General features: G+C 36.7%; 1 protein-coding gene across 13 annotated transcripts in view; it reads right to left on the bottom strand.

The window, feature by feature from the left end:
* The window catches only part of Ift88 (intraflagellar transport 88), a 132,045-nt gene that overhangs the window by 26,751 nt on the left and 87,643 nt on the right, over positions 1 to 17,651 (bottom strand). For 9 of the 13 annotated variants that reach the window (XM_087199404.1, XM_087199409.1, XM_087199407.1 and 6 more), the window contains 3 exons: positions 9,736 to 9,788; positions 7,486 to 7,551; positions 2,878 to 2,984 (listed from right to left, as the gene is read on the bottom strand). In XM_087199404.1, the coding sequence (XP_087055530.1) occupies positions 2,878 to 2,984; positions 7,486 to 7,551; positions 9,736 to 9,788 (226 nt within the window). The remainder of the gene's footprint in view (positions 1 to 2,877; positions 2,985 to 7,485; positions 7,552 to 9,735; positions 9,789 to 17,651) is intronic. The other 4 variants (XR_002386189.2, XM_087199408.1, XM_013075879.3 and 1 more) reach the window with 1 other exon arrangement.

Here is a 17,651-nt window from a genome sequence, read left to right as displayed (position 1 = left end):
TTCTTTACCTCTCAGGTTCATTTCCAAGGAATTCCCTGGCATCAGTGTTTACTGAAGCTTTCATTGAGAGTCTTTGTGAAGCTGGGCCTAGTGGGCGCATGCCTGTAATCCCAGCACTCTGGGAGGCTGAGGCAGGAGAGTCACAAGTTCAGGTCCAGCCTGGGCAACTTAACAACTTAACCAAACCCTGTCCAAAAACAAAAAGGCTGGGATGTAGCTCAGTACACAGGTCCTGGGTTCAACCCCAAACTCAAGTACCATAAAAAGAAACAAAAAATAACTCTTGTGAATAACATTAAGAATCAACAAATGGAGGGTCAGGGATGTCTCTCAGTGGTGCCATGCCTGCCTGGCAAGTGCAAGGTCCTGAGTTTGATTCCTGGTACCACCAAAAAAAAAAAAGCTTCTGCATAGCAAAGGAAACAACAGAGTGAAGAGACTATCTGTGCAAGCTATTCTCCTGATAGAAGATTAAATTCTAAAATTTACAAAAACCCCTCAAAACTTAACCCCCATAAAAATAAACCCAACAAAAAAGCTGGAAAATAAACCAAATACGATACTTCCAGAGAATGGCCATATGGTCAATATCTCTAGCCAACAGAAAAATGCAAATTAAAACTACATTGGAATTCTATCTCACCCCAGTCAGAATGGCTATGATCAAGAATACAAAAAACAATGAATGGTGATGAAGATGGGGTGGCATGGAAGCCTCCTATTCATTGGTAGGAATGTACTCAAGTATGAACACTACGGAAACCAGCATGGAGATTCCTTAAAAGACTAAATATAGAAATATCAATTCCTCGTTATATGCCTCAAAGAATTAAAGACAGTATTCTATATGATAGCATGTATACCCATGTTTACAGAAGCACAATTCACAACAGCTAAGCTGTGGGAACAGCCTACATGGCCATCAACAGATAAATGGATGAAGAAAAGGTGGTATTTATATACAATGGAATATTACTCAGCTATAGAGAAGAATGAAATCATGTCATTTGCAGAAAATGGATGGGAATAAAAACTATCATGTTAAGTGAAAGACTCAGACTCAGAGAGGTGAATATTGTATGTTTTCTCTTATATGAGAACCCTAAAAGATACATACATACCTACAGGTGAGATGACAGGCAAACTTCTGGTGACAGGGAAGGGGGTCAGTGGGAAGGGAGAGGAAAAAAGGGGTGGGAGAGTGGGACTGAAATGAAGATATGTGAGCTGCCAACTTCCTCCAACAAGCCTCACTATTATATAATAGTAACATGCAGTCATTTAAAGCATTCCTTGTGAACTGGCTGCAAGAAGTTCCCACAAAGTTAGAAGGTTCTTCTTACTGTTTAAAAGGGGTCAACACTAGAAGTCCACTAAATTGGACATACTAACAGATAAACCATCGTAGTAAGTTGCAAGAAGTGTGTGTGTTATACATGATCCACATCTGTAGCAGTTTATGTTCACTGTTCAGTGTAACTAAAACTACTGATGCTCAAACTTGTCAAGCCTGAAGACTCTTTGTGCAGTGCCCATGGCTCTGAATTAGGGAGCTCAACATAATAGTGTACTGAGTTCCAAAAATCTTTCTTGGTTTGAAATATATCCTTCTTTTTGATTCTTATTAATGAAACACATTTAATAGTGCTTGTGATAGCAATTATGATCACTGGAACATCCATTTACTCCAGCTAACATTTCATAAGGTTTTCATACAAGTTATCTAATTTCATTAGCTCTTGGTACATTGTATTAGATTGGCCATTATAGCAGGAGTCAACTATATACCCTCGCCTGGCATTTTAATATGAAAGTGATACTGCACAGAATCTTTTGAGTAAAAATCTGTATTTGCTCATAATCCTTTTACAACTGGATCCTTTTTTTGGTATCGGGGATTGAACTCCAGTCCTTCTGCTTGCGAGGCAGGCAGCAGAACCACTGAGCTAAATCCCCGGCCCTGCAACTGGATACTTTAAAAAGAGAATGATTAAATCACACCTTAAAAGCAAAGATAAGACAACCACCCACATTTCTAAAGTAAGTATGGAATTTAGATTTTTCTCTGTAGTCAAAATAATTGTATTTTTGAAAAAAGTCCTTTGTCACTATATTTTCGTAATAAAAAATTAACTTAATTCCTCAGTCAGAATTTTATTTCCAATATAGCACTGTCAGCTTCATGAACATATTTTCTATGACAGGTAGATATTCAAAAATCACATTAAATTTTAAATATTCTAGGCTCAAACATAGGAGAGATGATTCTTTTAAAAAAGTAATGAGAATTTTTATTCTACATACTGCACACAACAGAGATAGACACAGGATGCTTCCATGTGTGCTAATGTCATTCTCAGAGCCGTGCTCTGGTACACCAGGAAACAGCTTAAAGAAAACAGCACTGCTCTTACAGATAAGGACAGTCATTGCTTCTCACTAAACACAGGACTCTATGATTAAAACCAAGTATTCAAATTATGCTGTAAATTTTAATGTTTATTTTATTTTATTATTTAATTTTAGTTTTATTTTAATAAATGTTTTATTTTAATGTTTTTCTGGTAGTAACTATCCACTGATGACTATAGAGAATTGATTGTATTTCTACCCATAGGGAACCCACTTGTAACAAAATTTTACCCTTAAACTAAAATTTTAGTTATGCTGGAGCAGAAAAAATTTTCAATGCTTTTTTTGGTACCGGAGATTGAACTCGGGACCTTGAGCTTATAAGGCAGGCACCAGAACCACTGAGCTAAATCTCCAGCCCATTCAATGCTTCTTTTTGAGAGATACTCCTAACATTCATTTGAGCTATAGCAGACTGACATTTTGAAAAGTAACACATAGCAGTTTTGGGCCCATATGAGATACCTGTTCCCTTATTTCTTTCATTTTTTCCAACCTCTTGAGTTTTGTGGCATATTCTTGAACTTCTTTTAATCCAATATCTGTGCAGAGACGAACCAAGAAGCGCAGACCTAAATTGTGAAAGAATATATTTAAAAAGAAGTGTGCATAGTGGTAAAAGGCCACAAATCAATGAACTTAGCCTTTTGGGACACAAATAGGAATGAGGCCCAAAAATGATGTTTATTTTTTCTTTCTTGAAAAACAATGATGCTCTGCAATTTCTGAACCAGCCCTCTCCACCTCCCTTGTCCTCAGGCTGCCACATCCTGGAGGAGCAGAACACAAGGGCACTGCTGGGAGAGAACTTTTGGGTGAGAACCAGGTGTGACATTTGTCAACATGCTGATGGGAGATTCATAAATATGTGTGAAGAGCTCTAAGGGAATCTGGGTTCCAGAATGCAGACAGTTTGTGTGTGTAATAATAATTACCAAGAGGGCCGGGGATTTAGCTCAGTGGTTTTGCTGCCTGCTGCTCAAGCGCAAGGACCCGAGTTTGATCCCCGGTACCAAAAAAAAAAAAAAAAAATTACCAAGAAAGGTTCATATTGTCAGTAAATATATTCACTCATTATTCATTCACCTATTTTTGCAGTGCTGGTGATGGAACACAGGGCCTTGTGTGTACTAGGCAGGTATTCTACCACTGAGTTACACCTCCAACTCAACTTTTACAATTAACTTCATGGACAGTGATTTTGTTCCTGAAATCTTCCTCCCTTGTCTTCTGGGCACTGCTTGTCTTCTGTCTCTGACCTCCCTCTCTTACCTCCCCTGTTCCACCTAACATTGGTTTACTTTGTGAACTGTCCTGGGAGGTTTGTCTTTACAAACCTCAACTGCTCTATCTGTCGATAATTTAAAGCTGGTCTACGACTACTCAGTCTTTGCCACATTCCTTTCTATGCATTATAACTTTATTTAAAAAATAGATTAGATCTCCACCTGACATCCACAGTACCTCAAAGAAAACCTATCCCAAGCTGACATCATCATTTTCTCCCAAATCTCCTTTCTTCCTGTATTATCTCACATTTTATCCCTCACTATCTGCATAAATATCCAGGTTATATAATTAATTAATTATTTCAACTCTATTAAATACACCTTGAGCGCATTTCTCCCCATCATCCACTGAGAGCTACCCCGCAGCAGTTGGGTGGGATCTGGGCCTTGCCGTCCCTCACACAGCAGCCAGCCCCCCTGTGTGCAGCCCTGCATGCCTCCCAAGTCCTGAGATTTCCCAGAGCTCTGCATCATCAACTGTTTTGCTTCTTACTGACTTCATCACCACCTTACCTAACCCTGAAGCGTCTTCTATCCACTAGTAGAAACTTCCTCTGTATTTCCCAAAATTTAATTATCTCTTTGTCCTTGGTAGGTTTACAATTTTTAGGAACCTTTTGTTTGTAGTATAGCACAACACATGTTCCATCTGCTACATTTTTTGAAATAGGCTAGAGTTTGAACTAGATTCTGCTCTCTTGTATTTCCTTACTGTTCCTGATGCTGCTCTGCCTTTCCCTTCTCCAGTTTTCCACATTTCAGAGACTAGTGGCTCCACCCCTCCAGCTCCCCATACCCAGGTCCCTGGTGTCATCCTTGGCATGCCTTTCACTCCCAATCCAAAGACCCAACAAGTTCTCTCATCAATTATCTTAGAAACATATTTTCAGTCTGCCCCTTTCACCACCTCCACTCTATCACTGGAGGCTAGGCTAATACTGCGTATTCTCATGTAGATGACATCTACCCAGTTGATTCTCCAGATGGCAGCCAAAGCGATCTTTTTGTGTGGACCTCTAGTGCAGAAGTCTGAGTCGTTGCTGTTACTGATGCTCTGTCAGGTCAGGTTACTGTTCTGCTCAATGTTCTCCAGAGGGTGACCATCTTCCAAAATGTACCCTGAAGTTCTTATCTAAGGCCCAGGAGGATGTCAGGCCCTGCCTCCTCAGGCTGCCTTCTTCTCTGACTTAGCTCCTCCCATTCTCCCACCAGGTGGTCCACTGTGTGCCAAGCACACGAACCTCAATATCTTCATGGTTTGCTTCCTTTTATTCTTTCTGGTTTCTGCGTATAGGCTACCTTGTGTGCTCTCCTGACCATCCTGTCTAAAACACTCACCTTCTAGTACCCTATACCTTCTTCCCTGTGCTTCTTTTACGGCACTTACAACTACTGACATGTTATGTATCTGTTTTTTTTTCTCTTCCCACTAGAATAAACACCCCATGACACCAAGGATTTTAGTTTGTTAGTTTTCTGCTTTATCCACAGAGGTAGAACTGTGTCAGGACCACAAGTCATTCCTCAAGATTTTATACAGAGATAACCAACTTATGACCACTAAAAGTACTGTAAAAGTACCAGTACTAAAATGATTTTAAGGGTTAAATATTACGGTATAAATTGCCTATGTACAAATTTACCTTAATACTCCACATTAAGGTTTCTCTTACCTATCTATTTTCAGAAGAAAGGCTGAGAGATTTTTAATGTAAAATAAAGATCATTGATTTTGGTTGATGTCCTCTAAAATGCAGAATATCATCTATAAGTGCATGTCAAGTTTTGATGAAGAATATAATTTGAACTAAATTATCCTTTTGGGTTCACCGGAAAAACTATTCTGCTCAAAATAAGGCATTCCATGAATGCAAATGTTTTTTCTATGGTTACAGTTAAGGTAGTCTATTGATTGCATTTGTTTTGAAAATCATACAAGCCAGCATCATCTTGGACATTCCTGATGGCCTACACAATCATTTATTTAACTTTTAGAGTGACTCTTAAACTCTCCATACAGGAAAAATGTTGGCCTTGTTTGAAGACATTCCCTTCCTGGTACTGGTACAAAGGGGTTGTGGCTTTTATCTGGCAGCAATTTAGCCTTAGAGGGGACATTTGGCCTGAAATAGAGACATTTCTGGTTTTCATGACCGTGGTGGGAGCATCTAGTGGGCCGAGACCGGAATGTTGATTTACTGGGCAGCCTCCCATGATCCAGAATTATCCAAGCCCAAATGTCAGGGGTATAGGCTGAGCAACTGTGGCCCAGCAGACTGTGAGGCTGTGCCATCTTCACAGTGTCACCGCCATCCCTATCGCTTGTGTAATTTCTAAAGCACCAGCTCCCTAATGTGACTGAGATTAAGAATCACATGGAAAGCTTTTTAAAAACATATAGGAAAGGAGAAGATGCCTGGCTCCACTGCAAACCCAAGTTAGACTCTCTGGAGGTATGTTAGAAGTTTGTATTTTAAGAGTTCTCCAAGTTATTTCCGTGATGTTTCCTGACTGGCATTTGGAAGCTGGCTGTGAGTTAATGAATCTATTTATAAGCATTAGAGAACACCTTGATCCTGTACCATCACCAATGATCACAGCTGAGCTATCTGCTGCAAAGCTTTGATGAAAAGTCAAGTGGAGAAACATACTAATAAAGGAACATGAACTATATCTACCTAATCCATGGATCAGGCTGGGCCATCAGAAAACTTGGCTCGGAAAAGAAGACTTGTTTTTAGTAAACTATAATATGTTGCTGTCGTTGCTAAAGGACAAAATTAACAGTATTTTCTTTTTTAAAAATTTTTTTGCATGGTACTGGGAATTGAACCCATGGTCTTACATATGCTAAGCAAGCACTTCCCATGGAGCTACACCCCCAGTACTGATGGACAAAATTTAAAAGACTCTTCAAACATGTTATTTTATTTGCTGCAGGGATGTTATTAAAGTATTTATTGTATCTTTCCATGACTTTATCTGCTATATTGTTTTGTGTATCAACATGAATGAATTAAGAATTGGAAATGTTTTACTTCTCAAGAAATTGCTTCTTATCTCTTCATAAAAGAGTGAAAATTACACTACAGGCTGTAACTTTTCTCTCTCCTCTAATCCAAAGCATTTAAGGACAAAATTTAGAGTTTAGTAAGAATATGGAGCATATGAATGTGGCTACTTTATGTTTGTCTTCAGCCTGTTTCATTGTTACTGCTGTAACACTTCACATTATCACTGTAAATTGCATCCAATCTAGTATGCAACAAAATAGAAAATTAGTAATTTTTACAAGGCTAAATTTACAATTGACAAGTAAAAAACATCAAGATAACATTTTAAAATTCAAGTAGCTTTAAAAATAATCTGTATCAGTATTAGCAAGATTATTAATGTTCTATTTTCATAAACTCAGAGTATTTTTCTAGCCTTAGAAAGTGAATGGACAGTTAAAATATCTTTGCAAGAAAACATTTCAGTTTCTAAATTTTGAAAAACCAACATAAAGCCAACTTTATTCTTAAAAATTTCATAAAATTTTGAAATATAGATTTGGTACCACTGAAGAAAATCTGGCATTGTATTTAAATCTATCCACAATAAAGTTGTATAAAAATGTGTACCTACATAGTCAAATTTCTGACCTTATAAAAACATCTAAACAAATGTACTACAAAATATAGGGTGCATTATGTATGCAATTACTATAGGAAATGTAAACACATATTAGAACACAAAATATGAGATTCTATGCCTTAAAGTTACAAAATCCAATGTTACTTACAGTCAACATTTTCTGGAAATTTTCTGTGAATATCTTTATAAGTATCTAATGCTTTTTGGTAGTTACCTAGGAATAAAAAAGACAAAAACATTACTAGCAAATCAGAGAAATGAATAGGCTTAAACAAAATAGGAAAACTGAGTTTGGGTCAAAAATCATTTCTAAAATCTAAGCAAATAAGTTATGAATCTCTCTGGGCTTCGCTGTCCTAGAAGAATGGCCATGCTAACCTTGGAAGAGCTCCTGGGAGAGCCAAGTGAAATGGGGATAGGATGCCCCATCACACAGGAGTTTCTAGGTGAACGCTCACTGTATTGACCTGTTCTTCAGCAACTTAAGCAAGCTGAAACCACCCAGGAGAGTTCATTTGTATGTACACTTCACATGACTGACATTAAAATGATCTAGGGACTGAAAACTCATACCGATACATATAACAAGTATCTAATACAGCTGTTAACAATCAAGCCCTGACATGATTTGAAGACTACATTGAGTGTATATAAAATATTTGCGGTGCATTTTGGTGGCACTCACAGAGACAAAGAAACCATCCACAAAACTGAGTAAGAACTCCCAATACTTTCGCAAGTTGCGCTTTCCCTGAAGACTTTCTTTCTTGAGCCATTTATGCATGTGTGTATGTATGTATACATGCATATATATTTTTTGAGACGGTCTCACTATGTAGTTCAGGCTGGCCTTGAACTCACTGTGTAGCCGAGGGTGGCCTCAAACGCATGAACCTTCTGCTTCAGCCTCAAGTGCTGGAATTATAGGCATGTGCCACCATGGCCAGTTTCCTGAGCTGTTTTTGTGTTATATGGGAGGATTATACATCTGTTAGCAATGATCTCCTGGCAAAATCTCTGATATTTTAAGCATACCATTCATTGCATAGTCTAAAACTCACAGCATCTCCATCATTTAGGTGTCACCAGGGCAAAGCATAATAACAGCAGAGTAAAAAAGGCAAACCAAGATATCTAGTGATCTTTGGTATAAAAAATATATAGTCCAGTTGCAAGCTTTCCTCAGACTTTGCAGGTGTGGGATAGTTTCATAAATTTGGCTAGGCACATAAGACCCTGAGAATCACAGGACTAGAAAATGGAAGTATAAATTAATGTAAAAAGAATGCTTATTTTTTCCCACAAAAAGAATTTTATGCCTTTTCTTCCCTTAAAGAGGAATCAAATTATTTGCTAAAATAAATAATCATAACCAGGATCTTTAGATACTAAAAAGACCAAAGGATAGCAAAAATTGAAGAAATAAAAGCCTCAGGAACAATTTAACGTTCCTCTCACTTTTGTGAATCTCTTTTCTACTTACCCGATATGGCTTTAAAGACAATCTCAGTTCCTACTCAATTTGATGGTAAACCTACCAGCTTTAGAATAAGATTGATCTGGGTTTAACTAATTAAAAATTATTACATGTTACTTTTGAAAAACAATCTTTTGTTTTTGTTTTTGTTTTTTGGTAGTATTGGGGATGAAATCCAGGACCTTGGGACTGAACTAAGTCCTCAGCCTTTTTTTTTTTTTTAATTTCTGAGACAGGGTCTAACTACCTTACTAAGTTGTCCAGGCTGGGCTCAAACTTGCCATCCTCCTGCCTCAGTCTGCTAGAATGCTGGGATCATAGGCATCCTGAAATCATCTATTTTTTGGGGGGCTACTGGGGATTGAACTCGGGACCTTGCACTTGCGAGGTAGGCAACAGAACCACTGAGCTAAAACCCTGGCCCTGAAACAATCCATTTTTAAAGAGAGGTGTTGGAATATATAACTTGTGGAAGCTGGGTATGTATGTGGCTAAATGGCAGAGCATATCCTCTGGGTTTTCATCCCTAGCTACAAACAAAACAAACAAACAAACTCCAAAACAAAACAACTAAACAGAGCAATGCCCACTTTGTAAGTACAACTTTTTCAGCACAGAATAATTATTTTTTCATATCATGCTTCAATTATGTATAGTTTTTTTATGTATAGTTATTTTATTTTTGTTTTGTTTTGTTTTGTTTTGTTTTTGGTACCGGGGATTGAACTTGGGTCCTTGCGATTGCACAGCAGGCGGCGAAACCACTGAGCTACATCCCCGGCTCTATGTATAGTTATTTTAAAAGTTGGTGTTTTAACAAACACAGATACAACTGAAATACATTTACCTAAAAGAAATTGCACAATTACCTAAAACAAAATAACAAAATAGAGAAGAAATAAGTAAAATCGAAACATTTACCACTTCTTCTAAAACAACTTGCTACCATCAGCTGCCATTTCACTTGTGTAGGCCTATAAAAGTAATAAATTAGTTGAAATTACAGGTGATACAAAAATAAGATGTTCAAATCATTTACAAAGTTGTACATCTGGACAATCTTTCAATTATTCTTTGACTTTTTGTTAGTTCATTTTTATTACTGAAAATAGTTGAAATATAATTTCCTTTATTATTACCTGTTATATTAGGACATTTAAATTTATGAGTCCTTCAAAGTTCATCTAGCTCATACCTTTATTTAGACACTCTTAGGAGAACCACTTAAATTTGTTTGCTTAAAAAGCACTACATTCTGTTTTAAACATGATCATTACTTTTGGCATTTTCTTTAATCATTATATTTAGGCTTGCAAACATTCAAGGACCAGCTTTTGATCTTATGTTTGAACAACCAAGCTTTAAAGGGAGAGACAAAAAGAATTTTATTTATTCCTTTTCTCCCCTTAAAAAGGAATCAAATTATTTGCTACAATAAATAATCATAACCAGGATCTTTAAACACTGCTAAAAAGATCAAAGAATAGCAAAAATTGCAGAAATAAAAGCCTCAGGAACAATTTAATGTTACTCTCACTTTTGTGCATCTTCCTTCTATGCATCTTCCTTCTATTTACCTGATGGCTTCAAAGTCAATCTCAGTTCCTACTCAATTTGATGGCAAACCTACCAGCTTTAGAATAAGACTGATCCGCATTTAAATCACAGCACTGCTACATGGGCAAGTTATTTAACTTCAAACTCACTGCCTACACGCCCACCTACTGTGATCTAAATAAAATCCATATCTAACCATATTACTTCCCTCCTTAAAAATCTGTCACCTCCTCCACCCACATGTTAAATCCAAGATTCTAATCCAGTTTATCTACTTTCTACTCCTTTTCTGCTTATCCAACTCATCTTCTGCCACAACATGCCTAACATTTCATGCCACAGAAACTCCATGCAGAAGCATGGTCAATATTTGCTGGACTCCTGGAATTTGCACAAACCATCACTTCTGCTTGGAGGCTCATTTCAACCTCTGCGTACTCTTCAAAGCCAGGCTGGATTCGACTGCTCTAAGTACTCTCTAAACCCAGAGAATTTCTCAGCATGGGACTTAGCTTTATTTATTTGTGTTTCTGAATATCAACATTACCCTCCTTCCTCAATGAATGTAACTACTGTCCTAACTTCTAATAATTTGAACTTGGCCCTGTTTTTCAACTTTACATAGATGAAATTACATAGCATGCATCCTTTTTCTAACAGCTGAATTACTGAGCTATATTTCACATACTACACAATTCATCCAATTAAAGTATCCAGTACTTTAATTTTTACTGTATTACATTAATTTTCAAAACTTATGATAAAATATAACATAAAATTTGCCATTTTAGCTATTTTTAGTTCAGCAGCATTAATTACATTCACAATGCTGTGCAACTATTGCCACTATGTACTCCCAAAACATTTTTAGTATTACCCAAACAGAGACTCTGAAACCATTAAGCAATAACTCTATATTCCTCCCACCCTAACCCCTGGTAGCTTCTAATTTCCTTTTGTCTCTATAACTTTGCCAATTTTACATATGGCAAGTCCCCAACTTAGGAACATTTGAGTTGTGAACTTTCACAGATATGAATGGACCTTGTATTATGAACATGTGTAGATGCGAACAAATTGCAGAAGTAACTCATGAGTCTGTTGGATATTGTCAGTTATGCTGCTGTGTGCTTACTGTAAAATGCAATAGTTACTAACTAGAGGAGGGAGGGTAGGTGGGAGATAGTGGAGCTGAAGTATCATCAGCAATAGGAGATGAGGGCAAGATAGAATTTCACTCACACCTGATGTTGAAAACACAGGTTTTTAAAATAATTTTTTTAATTAAATAACTATTTTTTTCCCATTAAGTTTATTGGTAGATTTTAGGTATAAAATAGTTACATTCATCATTGGGATCTTGTACCATTACATGAGTATCTTGGTTCTTATATTTTTCCCCTTCCCTTGCCCTCCCTTTACCCCCTCCACCCCTCCCTATTTGCAAAGACTTTGTTTCCATTTTTTTTCCTCTTCTCATATTTTTTCTTTTCCCTTTTTTCCTTTCCCCAACCCCTCCCACTTCACCTGCTCCTTTAGACCTTTACTTCCTATTACACAGTATCAATTATACATTTTTAAAAATTACAATATCAAGATCTAGGAGACATTACCACAGATTTTACAGAATTTAAAAGGATACAGAAAGCATATTACAAAAATCTTTTTTGAAATAAATTTGATAACTTCTAAGAAGTACCTTGGAAAACAAATTAATGAAACTAACTCTGGAAGAAATATAAAATTTGAATAGCACCTTTTAAAGAAAGTATATTCCTAGCTTGAAAACCTACCTATATGACAACAGCAGGCTCATAAACATTTTAACTGATAAATTATACCAAACAATTAAAGCAGAAAAAAGAAGGAACGCATCTCCCCTCATTTTAGGAACTCAATATTGCTAATCCTAAAACTGGATAAAGATAATAGAAGAAAAAAGTATGAACATAGATAGAAATTTGTTTAATAAAACAAACTATTAGAAGTCAGATCTGGCAGGATGTAGAAAGTGGTTTTGTTATAGGGATGGCAGTGTTGGTTCAGCATTGGAAGATCCACCCCCAAAAGTCATCATTTTAACAGAGAAAAGGAAAAAGCCATATGATCCTGTCACTAGCTGGAGAAAAAGTATTGGACCAAATTCTACAGCTGTTCATGGTAAAAGCTATCAGGAGACTAGAAGTAGAACAGAGCCTTCTCAACAGATTAAAGACATGTACTCCATACTTCCAGTGAGAATGCCTTATATGAATGGAGAGGATACAATGCTTTCTCCTTAAGGTGGGGAACAAGGGCAGATATGCTTACTCTTTATCTGTCCATTAAACTTTGAAACCTAGTCCCCACCAAAATAGTCTGGCAATAAAATGACACAACTAGGATAGGATTGGCATGGCAGAAGCAAAATCTTTATATGTAAATGAAATGATCATCTACAGAGAAAATACTAAGAAATCTCTAGGAGCCCCTAGAATTTGTACTTGAATTTAGCAGCATTAGAAAACACAAGGTATATATAAAAATTCAGGTCTGTGTATACTTGCTATAAATGAAGAATTGGATATTGAAATTTAAAAGTTATAGTTTCTCATTCTTTATGGCTGAGTAGTGCTCCATTTTATAAAAAAAATGAAATTTAAAAGTTATGTAGGAGTACAAAGGACCTAGAAAAGTTAAAAAAAAATACAGTGTTGGAAGACGTTTAGTACCTAATTTTAAGACTTCTTCTAAAGCTACAGTAATCAAGGCAGTGTTGGTGTAAGGAAAGACGTATAGATCATTTACAGAGAGTCTAGAAATAGAACCACACATATATGGTCCACTTAGTTTTGAAAGATTATTTAACATTAGCATTTTATAGAATATAAACTCAATTCAAGAGCCGAGCAAGAGATAGTATTTTCAGCAAACAGCACTAGAACACATGGTATCTGTATATAAAAAAATTAACCTCAACCCTTTATTTCCATACATGAAAATAACTTGAAGGGATCTATGAACCTAAATATGAAAGCCTAAAAGTATAAAACTTTAAGAAGAAATTATAAGAGAAAATGTTTATGAATTCAGGGTAGGCAAGAACTACCTAGGATACAAAAGACGTGATGTATAAAAGAAAAAAATTGATAAATGAGATTCCATCAAAATTTAGAATTTTAAAGGTCATCATTAAAATGAAAAGTAGTTCTTAAACAGACCATATTTACAATGTATATAACCTATGACCAGAATATATAAAGAATTCTTAGAGCTCATTAATAGACAACCCAATTAAAATGTAGACATAAGAAGATGATAAATAGCCAATATAGCACAAGGAAAGGTGTGCAACTCTAGAATCAGAAAAATACTAATCAGTACAATAACAAGATTGAATTATACACTCATTAGGGAGATGAAGTTAAAAGTTTTAAAAGCCTTGTCATGACTTTTTCTTTTTGTTGGATTCTCCCCCTTTGCATTTAATTTGTCACGCCCAGTGGATTCATTCTGCTGGGTTTCCTGGGGTTGTGATCCTCATTGTCTTTTCCTAGGGTATTGTCTAAAATTTTTTGGAGTGCCGGTTTGATATTCATGAAGTTCCTGAGGTGCTCTTTATCATGAAAGTATCTTATTTCTCCATCAATTTTGAAAGATAGTTTTGTATGGTACATCCATCTGGGTTGGAGGCTGTTTTCCTTTAGGGCTTGAAATACACCACTCCAAGCTCTTCTTGCTTTGAGGGTTTCCATTGAGAAGTCTGCTGTGATTCTGAGGGGCTTTCCTTTGTATGTGATTGGTTTCTTTTCTCTCACTGCTTGTAGAACTTTGTTCTTCTGTTGGATTTCTGGAATCCTAACGATTATATGCCTATGTGTAGATTTTTTTTTTGATCAAGGCTAGTTGGAGTCCTATATGCCTCACTTATCTGTATGTCAAGTTCTTTTTCCCTCCTTGAGAAGTTTTCTGCCATCACTTCTGTGAAGAGTTTTTTTATGTCATCTGCACTCTCTCCTCTTTCTTCATTGACTCCAATCAGTCTTATGTTATTCTTCTTTGCATTGTCTAGCAGCTGCTGGATTGATTTCTCATGTTCCTTTACAATTTTAAAGCAATTTTTCTTTTCCTGGTCACTAATTGCAATCTTTTCTTCTATATGTGAAATTCTATCCTCACATTGGTTCATTCTGCTGCACAGACTTTCAATGAAGTGTTTAATCTCCTGGAAATCTGTTTGTATCTGTTTTACGGATTCCATTTGTTTCCTATGTTGGGATTCCATCATGTTCCTCAGATCCTCTATTTTTTTATCTGTGTCCTCTCTAGGTTTATTAATCATGTCTTGCACCATGAGCACAATCTTTGCTGTTATCTGAGTAATTATTTCTGATTTCCTTTTTCCCAGATCCTCTTTTGTTGCCAGTTCAGAGAGTCCAGGTGGTTGAGTATCAGATTGTTCCATCTCATTTCCCTTTGGGGTTGCTGTAGATGATCCAGAAGTCTGTTTTTGAGGCTTGTTTACGTGTCTTCTCATTTCCACGGGGGGGGGGCTGCTTCTGGCACCCATGCCGGTCACCTTCTCTGCCCTAGGAGCTTGGGATGATGGCGGGGGAGCTTCCTTCTGGGTGCTGGGACCTGCTCAGCTCCTCTGCCCTAGGATGGCCATGGGGGAGCTTCCTTCTGGGTGCTGGGACCCACTCAGCTTCTCTGCCCTAGGAGCGTGGGATGGCGGTGGGGGAGCTCCCTTCTGGGTGCTGGGACTGGCTCACCTTCTCTGCCCTCGGTGTTTGGGATGGTGGCGGGGGAGTTTCCTTCCAGTTACTGGGACTGGCTCAGCTTCTCTGCCCTTCTCTGCCCTAGGAGGTTGGGATGGTGGCAGGGGAACTTCCTTCCAGGTGCTGGGACTGGCTTACCTTCTCTGCCCTAGGAGCTTGGGATGGTGGCCTAATTAAATAACTTTATTATCAAACACACACATACAAAAAATTAAAGCCACTCAAAGAAGAACAATGCAAGGAGAAAAAAACAATAATATTCAAATATAGTAGAACTCAACCAAAACAAAACTGAAAAGCACTTAAACATTTTCCCATATAACTTAAAAAAGCACCTCAAGCACCAACAAGACACCAGAGGATGTGATTTGTTTCAGAAAGATCCCCAAAACCAACATGAACAAATAATGATCTGGAAAAAAACTCATTAGTTAGCAGACTCCACATAAGCCAAACTTCTCCCTAATTTAAATTTTGATACAGTCATGTGACATGTGATGGAAACACAATCCGAGAAATATGTTATGAGGCCACTTCATCCATGTGTATCCTTACTTACACTTTCAGGTTCTCACACTAGAGAGACTATTAAGTATTTACACATGTGTGTCCTATTTACTTCACTTAAGAGGATGGCCTCAATATGCATTCATTTAGCTATAAATGTCTGTAGTTTCTCATTCTTTATGGCTGAGTAGTACTCCATTTTATAAAAAAACCCGACATCTTCTTTATCCAGTCTCCAGTTGATGGGCACTTTGGCTGTTTCCAAGCTTTTGCTATTACAAACTCTGCAGTTATAAACATAGGTGCACATATATCACTGTGGTAAGATTCTTTCAATTGCTTTGTGAAGATACCCAGCAGGGGGATAGCTGGGTCAAATGGGACCTCTAAGCCTAGTTCTTTGAGGTATCTCCATACTGATTTCCACAGTGGTTGCACCAGTCTGCACTGCCACTAACAATGGAGAAGGGTTCCTTTCTCCCCACACCCCCGCCACCATTTGTTATTAGATGATTTCTTAATAGCAGCCATTCTTTCTGGGGGTGAGGTGGAAGCTCAATGTTGTTTTCATCTGCATCTCTCGAATGACGAGTGATGTTGAACATTTTTTTGTATATTTATTTGCTGCTTTTACTTCTTTGAGAAATGTCTGTTCATTTCAGATGCCCATTTTTGAATTGGGTCTTTGAATTTGGGGGGTCTGATTTTTTTCAGTTCTTTATATATTCTAGATAGTAATCCTCTGTCTAAGGTACAGTTGCTGAAAACACAGTTTTTTCTTTTTTAATGGATTCAATTCTGTCTACCCTCTTGAAAAAACAATTCAGTGATGTCTGAGTACAAGCTCTTTTTTTTCCCCTCATCTTCCTTTCTCTAGTTAGTAACTTTCTTCTTGTCAGTTCACTCTATGCAATCCCCTATATGTAGAAGTAAAAATGGTTTGTTTATAGTTGTTCTGTACTGTACCACCATTTTAAGGTAACTATAAAAGTAAAAATAGTTTATTTACATATTTTTGTGTATGTTTCGTTTTTTATGCTTTACACTGTATATTTGTATCAAAGGTATATAAGACTCACTTTGTTGGACTTAGAAATGAATTCAGCTTACAAATGTTCTCCTAGAATGGATCTCATTCATAAGTTAGGGACTTACTATACTTCATATAAGTGGTATCATACAGCATTTGTTCTTTTGTGTCTGGCTTCTTTCACTTAGCATAATATTTTAAAGTTAAGAATGTAGCTCAATTTCCTTTTTATTGTGGAATAATATTCCACTGTACACACATATACCCATCGTGGACATGGGTTGTTTCTATCTTTTGGCTATTATGAATGATAATGCTATGAAATATTTACTTGAGTCTCTCTTTTTATTCCCATTGGGTGTATTCCCAGGAGTAAAATTACTGTATCATATGGTAATTCTTAAGTTTAGCTTTCTGAGGAATGGCCAAATTGTTTTCCATAAAACACCATTTTATATTCCCACTAGCAATGTACAAAGGTTCTATTTTTTCCATGTCCTCTCTAACACCTGTTATTTTCTCTTTTTTTTGATAATACTACTCTAAAAGGTGTGAGGTGGAATTTCAATGCTTTTCATTTGCATTTCCCCATGACTAAAGGTGGTCATCATCTTCTCATATGCTAGCTTATTTGTATACCTTCTTTAGGAAAATGTCTACTTTACTCATTTTTGAATTGGGTTGCTTGTCATGGTAAGTTGCAGGAGTTCGCTATAAATTTTAGATTTTGATCTTTTATCAGATGTATGATTTGTAAATATCTTTTCCCACTTTGGTTTGTCTTTTCATTTTTTTTTCCTTTGCTAAGCAGAAGTTTTTAAGTTTGATGAAGTTCAAATTATCTATTTGTTGTGCTTTTGGTATTATTTCCAATAAATCACTGGCAAATATAATGTCATGAACATTTTCCATCAAGGTCTCACAAGAATTTTAATAGTTTCAAATGTTACACATAAGTCACTTGTAAGTTAAGATGTTGCATTTAA

The sequence above is a fragment of the Heterocephalus glaber genome, unplaced genomic scaffold, assembly GCF_053883595.1.
Source record: "Heterocephalus glaber isolate CG9 unplaced genomic scaffold, H.glaber_assembly_v1.0 deba00001719, whole genome shotgun sequence".
NCBI lineage: Eukaryota > Metazoa > Chordata > Mammalia > Rodentia > Bathyergidae > Heterocephalus > Heterocephalus glaber.
Note: the sequence above shows the minus strand (reverse complement) of the source record. Positions and strands in the feature narration are given on the sequence as shown.